The 19,740-nt window shown below is 43.0% G+C and overlaps 2 protein-coding genes across 6 annotated transcripts in view; both read left to right on the top strand.

The window, feature by feature from the left end:
* LOC118592729 (torsin-1A-interacting protein 2-like) overlaps positions 1–19,740 on the top strand; it is a 37,230-nt gene that overhangs the window by 9,163 nt on the left and 8,327 nt on the right. For 2 of the 5 annotated variants that reach the window (XM_036201756.1, XM_036201752.1), the window contains exons 1-3: positions 7,939–8,001; positions 17,719–17,897; positions 18,573–19,091. In XM_036201756.1, coding sequence (XP_036057649.1) covers positions 17,864–17,897; positions 18,573–19,091 — 553 coding nt within the window. In that variant the 5' untranslated portion in view covers positions 7,939–8,001; positions 17,719–17,863. Of the gene's footprint in view, positions 1–7,937; positions 8,002–12,765; positions 12,982–17,718; positions 17,898–18,572; positions 19,092–19,740 lie in introns of those variants that run through there. The other 3 variants (XM_036201755.1, XM_036201754.1, XM_036201753.1) reach the window with 2 other exon arrangements.
* On the top strand, positions 7,997–9,750 carry LOC118592731 (torsin-1A-interacting protein 2). The gene has a single exon (XM_036201760.1). The coding sequence runs from the start codon at positions 8,136–8,138 to the stop codon at positions 8,529–8,531; it is 396 nt and encodes a 131-aa protein (XP_036057653.1). The 5' UTR covers positions 7,997–8,135; the 3' UTR covers positions 8,532–9,750.

Genomic DNA, 19,740 nt, shown 5'->3' with positions numbered 1-19,740 from the left:
TGTTACAAATTATCCTTTGAAAATGAGCGATAAACAGGGTTTTATAATAAAGGGAGGTAACTTTTTTCTTCTTTATAGGACCCAGTATGCAGGTAAAAAGTCATGTGTGGAGGTGCTTGCCTGGAACCTCAGCCTAGCTCCAGGTTTAGTGAGATATGCTGTCTCAAAGGATCATCCTGAAAACCTATTAAATTTTGACATGAGTTCCTCAGGTTTTCAGAGATTCAGAGATAATTTATGTGTCTGAATTTGTAGTTCTGATGCACTCCCATGAAGTCCTAATGATTCTCAGATGACAAATTGAATATAGTAAAGCAAAAATGACAGGGCGGCGGTGGCGTACGCCTTTAATTCCAGCAGCACTCAGGAGGCAGAAGAGGCGGATCTCTGTGAGTTGGAAGCTAGCTTGGTCTACAGAGCGAGATCCAGGACAGCCAGGACTGTTACATAGAGAAACCTTGTCTCAGGAAAACAAAACAAAGAAAGAAATGGAGTGTTGGTGGTAAATGGTACAGTGGCACAAGCCTGTAATACCTGCCACTCAGGAAGCGGAAGGAGGAAGACCTTAAGTTCAAGGGCAGCCTGAGCAAGGTGAGGAGGCCCTGTTTTTTAAAAAAGTAGTTATTGGCCAGGCAGTGGTGGCACACACCTTTAATCCCAGCACTTGGGAGGCAGAGGCTGGGGGATCTCTGTGAGTTCGAGGCCAGCCTGGGCTACAGAGTGAGTTCCGGGACAGGCTCCAAAGCTACTCGGAGAAACCCTGTCTCGAAAACCAAAAAGAAAAAGAAAAAGTAGTTACTGTCTTGATGGTCACTTTGATGATGTCCAATAGAAGTGGACATTTGGATCTGGTTTTTGAAAAGCTTGTTGGAAGGACAGTAGCCAGCTTTAAGAAGCTTCTAATGGCCAAGTTAAAACAACGAGAACAGCAAATTGAATGATGGTAGTATGGAATTTAAACCCATAAGACAGGTATTCGTGAATCCTCACTGATACCAGCTTTCTGAATAGGTGAGTGATGGAGAGGGATAACGCACTCCGACAGAACTTCATCCACAGCGGCAAGAAGGAAGTAGGGGTCACTGTTAGACAAGCAGTACTGTAGTCACTGTTTCAGGTAACATCTGCCTGCAGTGCTGTGGGTGGAAGCCAGAGGAGAGTCTTCGAGTGTCTCGCCTAAGATAGGTATTAACTGCAAAAGAAAACAGTGGAGATAGTGTGCAAACCTAGTGGTCAAGGTTTATATTCCCTAAGACACAGGCACAGCATGAACCTAAGTAATAGGATGGCTGGGGACTTGTTGTTTCTTCAGTTTTGGTTATTTTATAAACTTTTTGTCTTCCAAATTATAGTAAAATATAGCACAAACTTTAACAGACTTTGTCCAAATTGATGCTGTTCTTCCAGACTATCAAGACAAGGTAAAATTGAGAAACTTACATATTAGAAATGGAGGAGAAATAAAAACCAAATGCAATGTGGGATCTGTTTTAAATGTGAAGATTTTTTTCCAAGTTCTTGGAGAGATTTGCTGATACAGATTTCAGATAATTAGGTCCTTTAACATAAAACTGGTTGCTGGACTTTGGGGGAAGCAAGATGGGCGATCCCACAGCAGACTGTAGAACCCAGGAAATCCTTACATTTATAGAGTTAGCAGCTTAGAGACAGGATGTAAGACCTTAATTTAGGAAGCTAATCCTATTGGTCACTATGCCTTGTGGGTATTACAGGAGCTGCTTAGCAGTTACGATCTTCTTACGGAAGATAGCGGGGAGAATATCAGGTGTGATGGTTCCCTCTACTAGGGTAGCCTCTTCGATCAACAGGATCCTGGCTTGAAACTAAGAACAGAAAAAGAACATTAACAGGAAAACGGGTGAGATTTTAATGTGACTTCATTAATAGATGTAGTGATGTTAAATTTCTTGGTTTTAATAATTTCACCTTATAGAGTCGGGCGGTGGTGGTGCATGCCTTTAATCCCAGCACTCAGGAGGCAGACTCAGGCGGATCTCTGTGAGTTCGAGGCCAGCCTGGTCTACAGAGGGAGATCCAGGACAGGCTCCAAAACTACACAGAGAAACCCTATCTCGAAACACACACATACACACACACACACACACACACACACACACACACACACACATATATTGAATGAAGCATGTAAGAAAACTGCATCGTTTCTGAAACTTTTCTGTGTGTTGGTAGAACCAGGTATGTTGGTAGTACATGTTCAAGGCCAGCTTGGTCTACATAGCTAGTTCTAGACCAGCCAGAGCTACATAGGGAGACCCTGTCTATAACCCCAGTCCTTTGAATAGGGGATATGGGTTAGGAGGGGGAGAAACAGGAAGATTGTTGGCCCCCAGCCTCCCTTCTAGTTCAGTGAGAGAAGACCCTGTCTCAAGTAATACAGAGCAGGTTGTGTAATCCACAGCTTTAACCCCAGCATTGGAAGGTAGAGGCAGTCTAGGCAGATCTGAGTTTGAGGTCTAACAAGGTTACATAAAGATACATAAGGATAAAATATTTAAAAGACGAGATGTGAGTAAATAAGCTAGGCATGGTGGTGCACACTTTCATTACCAGCACTGGGGAGGCAGAGGCAGGCTGATCAGAGTTCGAGGCCAGCCTGGTGTGCAGAGTGAGTTCCAGGACAGCCAAGGCTACACAGAGAAACCCCAAACCAAAGCAAGAAAACATCAAAACAAGTGAGTAAATAATGAGGTGTGCAGAGAGTATCTGTAACCCTCAGAAGGCTGAGGCTGGAGGGCTGTGAGTTCAAGTTTGGGCTGCATCACAAGACTCCAGAAGAAAGTGACTGTGGAAGTTGAGGGAAAGTTGGGGCTCATAAACAAGTCTCACTGTATATTTTGGGCACTCATGAGGCTGACGCAGGAGAGGTGCCAACTGAGGCCAGGTTGGGTTACTAGAGAGGGAGATGCAGTCATTAAAACAAGAAATTGAGTCAGTTATACAGCCCAGTATTAGATTTCTTAGCAAACTTGTGGATCCTTTGTGCCCTGTATATATGAGTATCCTAAACCAGAAGTGTAAGAGTCATCAAAATATTTGGAAGGAAATGGAAAGTGGGAAAAGACTTTTTTTGCACTGAGGAAAACATTAACAGAAGTCTGTATAGTGTCTGAACTGCTCCAGGCATCTAGTTCCTATGTTAATTTCCCTAAGGAGGTATTGGAGTGTCCTCCTAGTTTAAACTCCCCTTTCACACCACCTTTCAGGTACCCCGAATGCTTGTTTAAACATTGTTAGCAGTTAGTGAAGATAATATCCCCAGGGCATTGCAATAATAGACAGATAATAACAAACATAGATGCAACAACCTTTCACAGAAAAGAAATAAACAAGTTTGGCATTGGGTCAAGAAGCACACATTAGCTTTAAAGGTTTGGTTGTTGGTGTTTTAAACTGAAACTGTAGAATTTGAGCCAAGGAGTTTAATCAGGCAGGACATAGTAGATGCAGCTGTGCCAATTAAAAGTCTGATTCTTTATGCTTGTTTCCCTCCGCCCCCATAAGTATGCTTGCAATGTGCATGTGTACATGCGTGCTCTCTTGGACATGTGCCTGTCCGCACCTGTTTTGTCAGTTCCAGGAGTGGGAGAGAACATTTGCAGCTGTTCTAGCCTAGCATATTTCTGGGTTGTCCACTGTTGGGAAGAGAAACGTGTGTGCTCAGTTGTGAAGATATAAATCCTTACTGACCTGTTAAATTCAGAACTAAGTATGGAGTATGAAGCTCTTATCCTTTTACTTTGTGTATAAACTTAGTGACACTTAGCTGGGCAGTGGTGGCACATGCCTTTAATCAGAGGTAGAGGCAGGCAGATGTGAGTTTGAGGCCAGCCTGGTCTGCAGAGCAAGTTCTGGGACAGCCAGGACTGCACAGAGAAATCCTGTTTCAAAAAGACAAAACACTTGTGAGACTGTTACACAAAAGGTAGGCAATTACAGTTAATTGCTAACCTTAGTGGAAATCAAAACATTTACTTGTATTTTTTAACTTTAAAAATAATTTACTTTTATGTATGAGTGTTTTGCCTGTATGTCTGTCTGCATTACATTCATGCTTGGTGCCTGTGGAGGTCAGAAGAGGGCATCAGATCCACTGCAACTGGAGATGGGGATGATTGATGGATCATAAGCCACCATGTGCATGCTGGGAATGGAACTCGTCCAGCAAGTGCTCTTAAGCACTGAACTGTCTCTGCAGCCCCCCCTCCAAGATTTTTTAAAAATTTTATTTATAATATATAGATCAATAGTATCAATGGCAGATTTGGGCTGGGGCATCATGGCATATACCTTGAATCTCTGTTAATGTGAGTGAGGCCAGCCTGGTCTACATGGGGGAACTCTAGGTCAGTCAGGCTATGCAGTGAGACCCTGTTTCAAAAACAAATAAGCAAGCAGACAAGTACAGCAGGTTTGGTTAGAAATGTAGCGCAGTTGGTAGAGTGCTCACCTAGCATGCTGTGGTTTCTGTCCCTAGTGCCACAGAAACCAGAAGTGGTGGATATGCCTGTAATCCCAGCCTGGGCTACATGAGATCATGTCTAAAAACAAAACAGTGGGAGTGTGGGGCTGGAGAGATGACTTAGTGGTTAAGAACACTGGCTGCTCTTCTAGAGGACCTAGGTTTGAGTCCGAGCACCTATGTAGCAGTTCACAAATGTCTGTAAACTGTTCCGTGGGATCTGATACCCTTTTCTGGCCTCTGTAGGCACCAGGCATGCATATGGTACACATATATACATAAAAGTAAACACCCATACACACAAAATGTAAAAATACATATCTTAAAAAAACAGATTTGGGGTTTTATACTTAACATTTATTAAGGAGAATGAAATGGGGTCAGGCTAAATTCTTTAACTCATGTAAATCTGTTGCTGTTAAATGATGTACACGTTTCAGTGGATTTAACTAGAATGCAGTTTTTCTGTTGTGAGGGAGAACATTTCTGTTCGCCCCTTGCTGGCTGGAACTTACAGTTCTAGGGCTTCTGCCTGCTAAGTGCTCATGTTCTCAAACAAAAAAGCAGATCTGTGCTTTGTGCTGTATCTGGGTTACATGGAAACTTTGTAAGCTTTGGTTTTGGCCCACTGTGGGGTTGGTTTTTTGTTTGTTTTTTGGGGATTGTTTGTTTTTTGCTTTTTGTTTCCCTGACTGTCCTGGAACTCACCTTGTAGATGAGGCCTGGAACTCAGTGAACAGCCTGCCTCTGCCTCCTGAGTGCTGGGATTAAAAGGGTGTGCTACCATGCTTAGCTGGCTCCCTTGTGTTTGTGATCAGTTTGTGTGCTGGCTTTGTCTATACATGTTACTAAATATCCTGTGATCTCTGTGGGTGACTTTTCTTTAAAAAGCTCATTTAAAGTTCAGTAAGCTTTCAGCTGTAGTACTGATTCCAGTCTAGATTTGGGAAGCGTGGAAGATTATTTTCTCTGTATGTGTCTTAATTGACATTGTGCCTCACATAAGGCAGTTTTTGATTTTGGGTTGTTAGTTTCTTTTTTCAATCGTATTTCTATGATACTCTGTGGGCCTCTTTGTTTTTTGAGGCAGTGATTCACTGGGACATCCACGCTGTCCTGACACTTGTGATCTTCCTGCCTCTTGCCTTTGAGTACGGGATCTGGGCACACACCACAGTGTCCTCTGTATCCCAGTGTTCGACACCTATTTTGCCTCAGGGCAGGGTCACTTCGTCTTGTCCTTGGTGTGGAAGGCTGGCTTTGCCTGTTTCTTCTCTCTCTCACATTGCTGTTTCGGATACTTTAAGTTATACAGTAATGAATAAAGATGCTGTAAGCCAGTAGGATTTATGATAGAGAGAGCATCTTTGTCCTCTTCCTAGTTACAAAAAGGAAGAAAAACGGCTCAGTGGTCAAGTGCACGTGTGAGCCCTGGAATCAGCTCCCAGTATGGGGGTGATGGAGCCTCCTTAGATCCCACTCGCTTCCCTCTCCTGTCAAAGAGGCGTTATGGTGCTGCTAAGCCTCCCATTTAGCTGTGCTGTGTGCACTCCTGGACAAATACAAGTTTTTGTGCTTTTGAAACTCCGTAAGTGGGAAATTTATCTAAGAATGTCTGTATTCATATGTATTTTTTTCTTGTGCTTTTATTTTTTAACTCAGCAGTTTGGATTTCACATGTGTCTGTATGTTACATTCTGTGGCAGTACCTCAGTTTATTCATCCATCTTATTTGTGAACATGTAGCCTTTAGTTTACTGTTACACTGGGCTACCATGGAGGTTTTATTTATGCCCTTCAAAGTATCTATGAGGAATTCTCTTGAGTATATTCCTGAAGAGTCTGTGAGGTTACAGAAAATGGATTTCTTTAGCTTATTGGGTACTGAAATTAATTTCCAAAGTGGTTATATTAATTTACACTCCTAGCATTAGTATAGGGATTCAGGTTATCCTTTATTTTCACTTTAAGACTGGCAAGATGGCTCGGGGTAGAGGCCCTTGTCATGTAGCCTGACGACGACCTACTTGGGATTCACATCCTAGGCCTCTGACCTCCATGTGTCCTGCTGTGGCATGTCCGTGCCCACGCACATACACAAAACAAATGAAATGTAAAAGTATTTTAAAGAGATACTTGTAATAGGGAATAAAGTCCTTGTAATAAGGAGTGAGGCACAAAAGTCCCGGCTCTCGGGCTGTGTTTGCTTTAGTGACAGAACGGGACAGTTATGAGAGCCGTTGTCAACAGGTCAAGGAAAATCTACCATTCCTGGTTTTACTCCCAAATACTTCCTTAGAAATATTTCTGGAAACTGAGGACCTGAATTGGTAGACTGGTACCCATTTAGTTACCTGACCTCAAAAAGCACATTACTGCGGTATGCTGACTCTGGTCTCCTATTAGAGTGTGGCCCTCCCTGCCTTTATAGTATCATCAGGGGCTCACTCACTGGCTTTTCACTCTGGTTGGAAAATCTTCAAGGCTCTAAGAGAACTGCTTCAGCTGCATAATGCCAGAGCTGTTGTTCCTCCTGCTTCCCAGACCCGTTACATTGTTTCAGTGTCCCTGTTCTCACATGATTGAGCCTCGGGATTTATAAAAACTACTGGAGGGTGGCAGGGTACATATTGTAATTTGGTAAACTGGCACTTCCTCGACAGCCATCTTGATCCATGTGTCCCACCTCCCTACCTTGTATGTGTTACATTCAGGGTCATGAGAGTAACTCGGGTTTATTAGGATTTCTCCTGGTTACATTGAAGCCTATGCTGGAAAGGCTGTCATAGTTACTGGTACCTGTATGTTAGGGGAAAGAAAGAAAATCCACACTAGTCCTCATATAAATCCTGAGTGATTCAGAACCCATCCCAGAAGACTCACTCCCAAATAGGTTGGGTGGGTTTGACTTAAATTAAGTTATGGGGAAACCCATGAGACTGCTGTCATCTGCCTTGGCTGATGCAATAATTCTCAAATGCATGTTTCTAATATTGTGAGCAACTGCAAAGCCCATATGAGTTTATCATTTGCAGGTATGTGACGCATTCCCAGACCATCCTGCAAGCTCAACACCAGCTACTTCTCTGTGACTGGGTCCAGATAAAGGTCCTTTCAAGACTGACTTCATTGGATCTACTGGCAAGGACCCCACCAGGTTTTCCTGACCCTCCTACATCACTGTAAAGAGCCATCGGGCAAGAGTGCCAGCACCAACAGAAGACGGACTGCATCGTCAGCACCTCTGTTTCACCAGGCATAAGAACCTTACCGGCAGTGCAGAGTGCCTTGTGGGACACATCACCCCAATACTGCTGCTGAACAGTTCAGACTAGAGGTCTGGCTTTCCTCAAGACACTGGGATTGGAAGGAGCTATTCTGTGGTCTGTGCTGCTAGTAAGTGACTGCTAGTATTCTAGACTGGACTGGTCCGTGAGTACAGAGACTGAGCTGCAATTAAGTGAAAAATAGAGCACAAGATCTTGAAGACCCTCACTGAGGTACAAGCCAGTACTGTGAACTGAGAAGTTGCTAAGGCAACCTGTAACAGGACAGATTGTTGCTTACTGCCTTTCTCTCTGTGTCATTGTTGCCTTTTGCTGTTACATTGCTCGTGCTGTCTTTCTGAGCCCAGATGTTCTCCGATAACTCCCACTGCCCTGACTGTGGGCAGCAGTGGTTCCCTAGTTTAGAGCTAGGGCATTGGCTGTACCAAACTGAACTTGTTGAAAATGAGTGTTACCAAGTGTTCTTAGACCGCATTAACAGAGCTGATTACTGCCCCGAATGTTACCCTGACAACCCTGCTAATAGAAGCCTTGCTCTGCCTTGGTCTTTCCCACTTGAGTGGGCACCTCAAAATCTCACCAGGTGGACCTTTGAGAAAGCGTGCCACCCATTTCTTCTGGGTCCGCCACTGGTTAGGAAAAAGATACACGACTCCAGAGTAGCTGGTTTTAATCCTGCATTACAATTAATCTTGACCAGGACAGACAAAACCTTAAACAAGAAACTTGGCCAAAGCAAGTGACTTCTGTAACAGAATCATGAACTCTCCAGGGCCTTGTGTTCATAGCCTAGGGGAGATGAATAGTAACGTGTTTCTGTTTCCTTTCTCTTTCTTTCTCTCTTAATTTTTTTTAAGGTGCTGGGGACTGAATCTGGGTGCCCTTATGCATGCTAAGGCAAGTGCTCTTCCACTGAGTTTAACCCGAGGCCCCCCTACATCTGACTCAGACTCACTACTTGGTCTACTGCTTAACTTGTTGGGTCTGCTTCTGTGAGCTATGCATTTTGTTTTCTGTTTTTAGCATAAATTTAGTCAGTATTGCAGACTATCTACCTAGAACCAAACTAACCTATAGTCCAGACAAATGCTTCAGAACTAGATTGCCCCTCCTAAGTATTGACGAGATAATGTGGGCAGGAGGGGAGGCCCCATGCTGTATGCCCCATTAACTTTTTCTAACAGCAACTTTTATGAGAACACATTCTTGTAGCTGTATTCTAGATTATTCTAGTAAATTTTAATACACTACATTGTTCTAGATTTCTCCTCTTACACATTGATCAGTAGTGAGGGAGATGTGTATGTATATATAAAATTTTTTCACATATATATTGACACTTTTATCAGCATAAGTGTTACAGTGTTGATAACTGGTCCTTTCACATTCTGTTTGTCGATAACTACAGAGGTTACAAAAAGGGGTTGAGAATGCTGCCAGTTTACACTTGTCTCTACATAACCAAAGACTGCTCTGTCTTGTGGTGACCGAATTTAATGTCCTCCCGTGGAAATGGAAAAATGACCTGTGCTATGAAATTCATAACAAATGGTAAAGCTGGACTCCATATAATTTAAGAATAGTCTAGTGGGTGCTTTGTCTTAGACACAAGAATGTGTTGCTGAGCATTGGCCACATTCTGGGGTTCTCCTGTTCATGGAAATCATGGAATCAGATTTGGAGTTAAGCAACTTAGAAAAAGCTCCTGGGAACATCCAAGAAGCCACTGAACAATTTTTAATCCCACTTAAGATTCTAGGTGGTCCAGTGCTTGTATAGCAGCGAAAATGTCTCAAGGACCTGGTTCTTCCCTTTCCTCCCCGGGGTTCTTAGGGGTTGCCTTTGTTCTCATAGTTGTTCTTGAAATGAGTTCAGTTATGCTTTGTTGTGCCAGACAGTAGGGGCCACGTGGCTTTCTGTCTTACAAGTCTTAATTTGGAAATAAAATCTTTCTGAAACGTCTCAGCAGATTTTTTTTTTTTTTTAATAATCTTAGCAGGTACTGGTTGACACTAGTCTGAGGAAAAACTTGGCAAAGGAGAAGATTGGCCTTGCCCTGATGTGGCACATTGCCTCTGCTGATAAAACTCATCTTTTAAGGGGGGTGGGGGGGCGTGGAAAACTGAATAGCTGTTGATATGCACCAAATCTTGCTTTCCACATGTTGTGAGATCTGCTTTTTGTCTGTCTCTATAAAGATTGTGCCACTGCTGTGTCTGCCTGTGCCCATCCTGGTGGAGGCTCGCTCCTGGTACATTGCTGAGTACACTGTGTGGAGTGCTAACTGGAAGACTAGCCAGTCATTAACTTGCAGTGAAGGACTGACTCCCTCACTGTTTATCCTATCGCTCTTCCCAAGACAGCCTTTTCTGAGGCTGCTGTTGCCTCTTCATTAGTTAAGAATGTCTGTGCCCCAAGGACTATGCTAAGATTCTTCAAAAACAAATTTTTGTTTTAACCAACTTTTTAACTAGTAGTATCAACATACAAAGACTTTATCCCATTGAGCTCTCTAAATAAGCAGCTACTGGACATACTTTAAAATTTTAAATTTCGTAGTCTGTAAACTGGTGAGGAGTCTATGGACCATACATTGAGACCTGCCCTAGTACATCCCTAGTATGAGCTTAACTTGGCTTAAAAGAGGAGCCTGATGAGCTCTGAATAATGCAAGTTAACAAGTTGAGCAATTAATCAGCAATGGTCTCTTCTTCAGCGGCTCTGGGTGATGACATGGTAGAAGTACATGAGTATATGGGCCAGAGAAAGGACTGTAGTTACTTTGTCTTCATGTGTAACATAAAATGCCCAGTATGTAACAAGCTACTAGAAGTCATGGTCACACGGAAGAGCTAAAATTGAGCAGAGAAGGGAATTTTGGAAGCCTTTGGTAGCTTAGGTCTTTCTAAAAGTACTTTTAGAATACTGTGTAGATTAGAACACTTCCAGTAAATATGAATAATTTTATGAATAATATGAAAAATAGTATTGATTAAATTCCAATGGTTAAAATCAAAATGATCTGCGATACTCTGTTTTGTGCATGCTACAGTCTTTTCATAGTGTGGGTAATGATAATGACATAATGATAACGTTTTTAAAATGACCATCATAACTTCCTGTTATTCCTGGCAGATTTGGGAATAGAAACATTGGGGTGGACTGGAAGAAAAATAGTCTCCGGAGACTGCTCTTAACTGGGTGTGAGTGACTGAGGTTATAGTCTCCAAGTTACAGGGAGAGGAACCTCAGCCAAACAGATAAGCAAATCTCAGGCTATGGCATCCAAGGGATATGACAGTCTGCATATCATGGCCATCTGAAAAAGTTAGGTGAACCACCTCTTTCCAGTCTCCATGGATTTTTGACAACACAGCTTGAAAACTTTTTTTTTTTTTTTTTTTGGCCAGGCAGTGGTGGCGCATGCCTTTAATCCCAGTGGCAGGCGGATCTCTGTGAGTTTGAGGCCAGCCTGAGCTACAGAGCGAGATCCAGGAAAGGGGCAAAGCTACACAGAGAAACCCTGTCTCAAAAACGAAAAACAAAAACAAAAAAAGAAAAAGAAAAGAAAACTGCTTTTTTGTTTGTTTTTTCCAACGATTGTAGTCTTAAACTCGAGAGATCTGCTTGCCTCTGCCTCTGCCTCCGTAGAGCTGGGATCACAGGCATGCACCACTAAGCCCAGTAAAACCTACTTTTTTTATGAGGGAAAAATAATAGCTTTTCAGCTTCTGGATTTCTATTGTAATTCTATTAAATGGCCTTGGGCACTTTAACCAGTTTCTTCACAGGTGAGGCTGTGATTGGACCTGCCTCACACTATTACACGTTACCACCGGTCACATGACAGGAAGTGTTTAGGACAATGAAGCCGAAACTAGAACCGGAGGACAAAGTCGTAATAAGTCAGCCAGTTAGAACTTGATGCTTGAATTATCAAAAACTTAAATCTGATGGGAGGATGTGATTGATCTTGGGACGTGAGCAGGAGTTGTGAGTCATGGGGTCTTGGGTCTGAAGGCTGAGAGGCCAGGAGGAACAATGACCCAAGGCGGATATGACATCTTTTGTAGCTTCATGGGTAGATATCAATGTGATACAAATTGGTGTTACCAGAGACTTTCTACAACGTTGAAAATAAGCGTTTTGAGTAATGTTACGGATCTGAGCTGATAGGCATGATGATGCAGGCCTTTAATCTCAGCACTGGGGAGGCAGAGGCTGGCAGATTTTTATGTGTTCAAGGCCAGCCTGGTCTACATACACAGTGAGCTCCAGGCCAGCCAGCCACCTTGCCTGGAGGATAGGGGAGTGTTGAAGAATCTGCAAATTTGCACACGCTGTATATACTAGAGCCCAGTTCAAACCTAGATCAACTGTACCAGAGTCAGGGACCCTTGCAGTGTTTAAGCCTTTTTTTTTTTTTTTTTAAGGATCTTAGTTAAAACACTGGGTGTCACAAGCAGACCACCTCACTTTAGATCCTGACTTTATCTTTAGTTGTATGTTCTTGAGTAAGGTTTTTTTAACCCACAACTTGGTTTATAAAGTAGTAAGAATATTTTCTGTTTCTACTTTATGCAATGTTGCAAAGATTGAGTTGATTATACATGTTTGGCTGCCTGACACCAAGAAGGCACCCTATAAATGGTCAAAACCAGCATCCAATAAATGTTAATGATCACAGTTGTTAGGTATGCTGTGGTCTTCCATGCCAGATCAGGATGGCAAATTGCTTACATCCAAGAAAATTGTTTACATCCAAGAAAACTGTTCTTTTTGTTCTGAGAGCCTAAAATGGTATAGTTTAAGCATACCAGACCCTACTGCTATATACTTTTCATGGTGTCCTTCATGTCTAAACGTCTATCCCGGAGAGACTGATGGTCCTTTGCTCTATTCGTATTGAACTTTATTCCATCTCCTCCTCTTTGCTTCCTGATACCCAGACCTTCCTTTTTGTTCTGGCTTCCCCAGATCTCTGTCTTTCCTTGTTTTCCATGGGTTCCTCTGGCCACACCTGAGACTTGAAGGACAAGAAGGATGAACATGGCCCTGCTGCCCTGCCAGCCCTGAATTTTCTTCTCCACTCAGCTGTTCCTTGTCCTGGCTTTCCAGCTTATTATAAAATGTGTAGGAGGCTGTGGTTGAAGCTTCGTGTGCGCTCCTGGTTGTCATTATAGGCCCTTACAGGTACTTATTGTACAGAGACAAATATATTTTGTTACTCTTTTTTTTTTCCTTTTCCTTTTTTTCTTATGGTATGTGTGGGTGTATGGTGCACACACGTGAGTGTGTTTGTGTTTTCAACCATGCATGCATATGTAGAGGCCGGCAGAAGACATTAGTTTTCCTCAATCAGTCTTCAACTTACTCCTACCATTTTGGCTAAGCTGGTTAATCAGCAGTCTCCCAAGATCACCTTTCTCTGCTACCCAACCTTGAAGGTTTGAACTAAGGGCCTCATGTCTGTACAGTGGATGTTCTTGCCTGTTACAGCATCTCCCTTACCCATTATTTGTGGTTTTGGTTGTTGGTTATTTGTTTGTTTCTTTTGGTTTTTTGAGACAGGATGTCTCTGTGTAGTCTTGGCTGTCCTGGAACTCACTCTGTAGATGAGGCTGGCCTCAAACTCATAGAGATCCTCCTGCTTCTCTGCCTCCCAAGTGCTGGGATCAAAGGCATGTGCCACAACTACTCAGCCCATTATTTGTTTTTGTTTTGTTTTGTTTTTTAAGTTACTAATTATCTTAAACACAGAGAAAACTGCAGGACATTAACAAATATTTGCACCCCAATCTAAAACACATTTTGCCACATTTGCCAGAAAAATGTAAGCTACCGTTTAGTGTAGTCTCCGTGAGTGGAGAATGAATCTTAGAACTTTCGAAGCCCTGGAAAAGCTAACGCAGAATGGTCAAGATTTGGTGTGGGTTTCAGGGCTACAGGGCTAGGGTTAAAGTGGATATGATCCAGGGAGAATTAAGCTATGTTTTACTTAAGTAGAAAAGTGAATCACTGTGGGACACTGAAAACCAACATTTCACATTTGAACTTGGAAGAGATTCACTAAATGTATCTGTGTCAGTGGAGACACATTCCTATGCTTTGTGGGAAAGATAACCATCAAATGGTTTTTTAAAGACAGCTAAGGATCAGTGTTTCTGGATACAGAAAGTCTCCAGCAATGTATTTTTTATCATTGTGAGGCATGGCCTCACTTTTGGGTTTTTTGTTGTTGTTGTTGTTGATATAAGGTCTTTCATGTAGCTCAGGCTGGTCTGGATCTCGCCGTGCAACCTGGATGATCTCAAACTCATGGTCCTCCTGTCCCTGCCTCCCAAGCACTCACCACAGTCCCCAGCTTCTGCTGCCCTTGCTTTGTGAAGTTCCAAATGAAATCGCTTCCTAATATGGACTAGTCACCGCTCAAAGATTGCCTGAAACAGCAGCCTCCAGATTGCTCAGATAGCAGACCATGTGACTTTGTGAGTTGAGGTAAAAAAACATGTTTATCCCCCTTGTGCTCTGAGGGAATGCTGCTTGAACCCTGTACAGAGGTGAAGGCTCACCAAGAGTTCCAGAGCAGCTGCCTGGCTGACTGTGCTTGTGACGGCAGAAGTGTATGCTGAGCATTTAGAGAATTTGCTGTGGGGGTTCCTTTGCCACTGCCTTTTACTACACTGTAGCTAGATGAAACTTTTTTTTTCCCAGTAGAAATTCCTTTATTAGTCAAATTGTCAATACATTTTGAGTATATCATGACATTTTTAGGCAAGTTGCCAAAAAGTAAAAACTTTACACCTTTTATATCACTTGGTGTTCTGACTTCCCAGAAAACTCAAAGTTAAAAATTAAGGGGACAATGTAATGATTTTGTTAATTCTTTGAGAATATCATAGTTTATTTGATCATATCCTCCTCTTACCCCAACTCCTCCAGATCCATCCTCTCCATCTTCCCCTCCAAACACACTCAACTTTGAGCTTTTTCTTCCCCCAACTTCTTCCCTTTTTTTCCTCAACCGAGTCCAGGCCGTGTTGCCCAACTAGTCTTAGAAGTGGGGTCTAGAGTGTGGTTGACCTGCCAGGAGTCACATCGTTAAAGAAAACAGACTCCCCCAATAGACATCAAAGGCCAGGAATTCCTTAGCTCCTGGGGAAAGTTTATTTCCACCTCCCCCTTTCTGTGATAGGGTGTTTTTTCTAACTTGAACTTGCACAGAGTTACACATGTGTCCCCTGTAAGTTATCCACTACCTCTGCCTCTCAAAGACTTCCTGATCCCGCTTCTGTGAAGATTCTAAGACTTGCAGGGGGTGACATGGATATCCCATTGAGGACTGAGTACTATAGTTTCTCATCTCTTCATGTTTACCAGTTGAGGGTCTCGATATTAATTGTCATTTACCGCAAAAGGGAGCTTCTCTGATGAGGACTGAGTGAAGCTCTCATCTATGAGCGTAGGAACAAGCTATTGGGAAACATTTTCACACTATGTCCAGTTAGCACAATAATACTGTTGGGTTCTCCCTAGGGCCTATGACATATCTAGCCATAGATGAAACATTTTAGGACATTCTATTTGTCATAATGTTAAGAATAAAAGACACAGCAAACACACAGGCTTTACGTTTGACGACACATGACCCTTGCTGATGACCCCAGTTTTCCTCAGGCTGTTTTCTAGCATACTCCTTCCTCTGGCAACTGCTAACTTGTTTGTTTTTCCCTGTAAATTTTAAGCATTTGTCTAGCCTAGAATTTCCTGTAAATGGAGCCATGTGACATATTTTTGTTATAATTTTTTTTTTTTTTTTTTCCAGAGCTGAGAACCGAACCCAGGGCCTTGCGCTTGCTAGGCAAGCGCTCTACCGCTGAGCTAAATCCCCAACCCCATGTTAATTTTTTAATGTGGTGCTAATGATTAAATCCAGGGCCTTGTAGATGCTATAGAAGTCAACCACTGAGCTACACCTACACCCTTAATGAATAGTCTTTTTTTCTTTTTAGTTATTATTAATATACTAGAAAATTCTCCTCTCTGAAGTCTGTAACGTTACTGTTATATTTATCACTAGGAGACTGGGCATGGTAGCATGTGCCTATGATCCCAGCAGGAGAATTGCTGTACGGTCAGGAGCATCCTGGACTATGTGGCAAGTTCTAGGCCTACTAGGGCTATGTAGAGAGATGCTGTCTCAAACAATAAAGGAGAGAGATAGGGTGAGGACTAGGGATGTAGTTCAGTGGTAGAAACACTTGTTTAACATGTATGAGACCCTGTGTATACACACACACACACACACACACACACACACACAAAGCTGAAGTGTCAAATCTAAGAGCTTAAAGAAGAAAAAAGAGCAGACAAGGATCCTTTAAATTTGAGACACGCTCTTAAACATTCATACCAGCAGAAAGAGAGGCCTGTTCCTAGGTATCCATTCTCCAGTTTATATACCACATTCATTTTCTTTAAAAACACCTTTAATCCCAGCACTTGGGAGGCAGAGCCAGGTGGATCTCTGTGAGTTCGAGGCCACCCTGAGCTCCAGAACTAGTCCAGGACAGGTAACAAAACTATACAGAGAAACCCTGTCTTGAAAAAAAAAAAAAAGGAGTTTAAATTTATGTGTTTGCGTCACGTTACATTGTGTGTATGGAGGTTGCAGTTGGAGGATAACCAATGAATGTAGGTTTTGTGTCACTACGTGGGCTCTAGCACTCAATCTGAGGTTGTCTGTTTGGTTTGTGTTTTATTTTGCAATACTGGGGGTTAAACCTTAGGTCTTGTACATGCCAGGCAAGGGCTGAACCATCGAACCTATCCCTAGCTCTTGGTTACCAGTTTTGGAAGCAAATGCTTTCACCTACTGAGCTGTCTTGCCTGTCGTAAAATTTTAAATATGCTTTTCAAACAGTATATAGAGTTTTACTATACACTGGGCACTACAATAGATGGTTGAGTTGAAATATTAGCATGTGAGAGTCCTGTGGGAAAATGCAAAGGAAACCAGCTTTGACATGCCTCTGAAATGGGCTATCAAAAAATGGAACCCTTTCCTAGGCTCTGTCCACCTCTGTTTTTGTGTTTAATCCTTGACCTCGTTTTAACAGCTAATGGAGATGGTTAAGTAACTTACTGAACAAATTGTATTCAACGTTAAGACTTAACCTTATAACAACTTGATTTTTATGGCCTAAAATTGGCTCTGGATTTTGTTCCTTTTGAGTAAAGCTTGAATTTGTCTTCTCCAAACACCACAAGGACATGGTGTGAATGGTTCTGTGTCTCTGTAGGATTCCAGGTGTGTGCCTGCTGCATCTGCAGGCAGTTGGTAGCTTGCAGGCGGCACTGGAGCACATTCTCATAGGTGAGCACTTCTGATCCCAGTGGTGTAAGAGAGTAACCTGGGCCAGAGACCGACTGCAGAGGAAGTTCAGGGCTGCCGCTACATCTGTTTTCAGGAGGATTCTGGGCTGGAATTCAAAGGATTCTCTTTAAGATTCTGGTCCCTTGGTCTTACATTTTACACTCTTGGAATACATTAGGGAGTTTTAGAAGACTGTGGCATCTGTACAAGATTCATAGTCTGCAGAGTATTTTCTTTCTGCAGTTTGCTGTTGGGATGAGGCTTCTGAAGAAAGGGTTAAGAAATAACACAAGCCGGGCGGTGGAGGCGCACACCTTTAATCCTAGCACTCAGGAGGCAGAACCAGGCAGATCTCTGTGAGTTTGAGGCCATCCTGGTCTACAGAGGGAGATCCAGGACAGGCACCAAAACTACACAGAGAAACCCTGTCTTGAAAAAAGAAAAAAAAAAAGAAAGAAAGAACACAAGACTAAAGAGATTTTAATCAGAGCTGGAATTGATGTTTGGCCCTTGAGTGGATAAAGTCATTTAATTGTTTGATTGTTTTCTTTTAGACACTGTGTATGTCCTTGCTTCTTGCTTCCACGGGACACATGAGTCTATTGGAACTTGGGACAAGAAGAAAACAACAAGGTATCTCCACAACGAAACCCAGACAGTAAAAAGACATCACAAACTCTGGAGAGCCAGGACACAAACATGGCCGACAGTGGCTGCAGGGACCCTGTGGAAGGTAAGACTGGTCCTCACAGCACTGGGTGTGCGCTGTAGGAAGTGGGGGCTGTGTTAAGGAAGACTGTCTCCGATGACCAAAACCTCAAGTTCCGAAGGAAGAGATGATAATTCAGTGGGTTGGTTTGTTGTTATCCTTACCCTTTTTTATATCCACTGATTTTACATTATATTAAATCTAAGTATAAGAAAGAAAGATAAATGTTTTAGATTCCCATCAATAGAGAATGGTTATTGTAGCAAAATGATAGCCATCTTTTAAAAAGGTGGTAGACTCATCTTTAGAATTCTGTTTATCAAATGAAAAAACCTGTGATTTAGAGGGGAACTTTCATACAATGAAGTCTTCATCCTGCTTCTTGGTGTGTGTGTGTGTGTGTGTGTGTGTGTGTGTGTGTTATAGACTAGGCAAGTGTGAAGTAACTTTTTCAGAAGAGAAAGAGGATATCAATTCTTTTTTTTTTACATCTTACTTATTTTTGTGTGTGTGTGAATGCAGGTGCAGGTCAGAGGACAATGTGTAGGAACTGCTTTCTTCCTTCTACTTGCAAGTCTCAGGAATCAAACCTGAGTTGTGTGTGTGTGTGTGTGTGTGTGTATGTGTGTAATTGCAGACCTTGTTAGAGTACAAAACTGTGGGCGAAATGGGTAAAAGGAAACATTTTTATCTCACTAGACTCTCAAAAGGATTCGGAAAATGATCCCTCAGTCAGCTCTCAAGCCCAGGGCACTGCAGTCATACCAAATGACACTGAAGAAGCCCAGACCCCACATCCTGCATGTGATCTCAAGAACCGCCATCACGAGGTAGGGGCCAGAGGTCAAGAGCATGCAGACACAGGTGGCAGATCAGAAGGTTCAGAGGAAGCGGCTGCAGGAAGACACCCGACGGATAAAGCAGAGACCAGGAGCACCCTGCATTCTCAGGACACAGGGCAGGAACGTCACCCCGCCTTGGAGCATCTGGGTGCAGAGGCCCTGGATCTGGATCCTGCCTGCTCTCAAAGCAGCAAGGGAGGAAGAGCAGATGCACACCTGGGGAGCAGGTCTGCAGCCCCCCCAGAGGGAGCAGGGGACAGATGTGACGCTGCTCAGGAGCCACTTGCTGCAGATGCCACAGATGCCCAGAGTCCTGGGCACCGCAGTGCAGGCCCAGAGAGCCAGGATGCACTGAGGAGGCGCCTGCCTGTGCCAGGTGAGAGAACCCTCTGAACTGCTGTCCCCTGCCTGTGCTTCCCTGGAAAGTGGCGGACGTCGTTTGAGCAGTAGGGTGCTGGGGTGGGGCTTCCAGTCTCCTAGACTAGCTCAGTCACTGTGTTTACCTGCTGCCTGTACATTTCAGTTTTCTTTAGTTTCTGTGTGTGTGTGAGTGTGTGTGTCTGTGTGTGTGAGTGTGTGTGTGTGAGTGTGTGAGTCTGTGTGTGTGAGTGTGTGTGTCTGTGTGTGTGAGTGAGTGTGTGTCTGTGTGTGTGTGTGAGTGTGTGTGTCTGTGTCTGCGTGTGTGTGTGTGTGTGTGAGTGTGTCTGTGTGTGTATGTGTGTGTCTGTGTGTCTGTGAGTGTGTGTGTGTGTATCTGTGTGTGCGTGTGTATGTGTGTGCACGTGTGTGTGTGAGTGTGTGTGTGTGTCTGTGAGATAGAATAGGCAAGTGTGAATTAGCTAATTAGCTTTTTCAAAAAAGAGGACATCAGTTTTTTTTTTTTTCACATTTACTTATTTGTGTGTGTGTGTGTGTGTGTGTGTGTGTGTGTGTGTGTAGTGAATCTTTCTCTGTCCCACCGGCCAGATCCCAAATCATGACATGGAGACTTATTATTTGTAGCTAGAGTAGTAGTATATCCTTCT

The sequence above is a fragment of the Onychomys torridus genome, chromosome 11, assembly GCF_903995425.1.
Source record: "Onychomys torridus chromosome 11, mOncTor1.1, whole genome shotgun sequence".
Lineage (NCBI taxonomy): Eukaryota > Metazoa > Chordata > Mammalia > Rodentia > Cricetidae > Onychomys > Onychomys torridus.
Note: the sequence above shows the minus strand (reverse complement) of the source record. Positions and strands in the feature narration are given on the sequence as shown.

Coding starts and splice junctions, on each gene's coding strand:
- LOC118592731 (XM_036201760.1), top strand. CDS start 8,136: ATGTTCTCCGATAACTCCCACTGCCCTGACTGTGGGCAGCAGTGGTTC.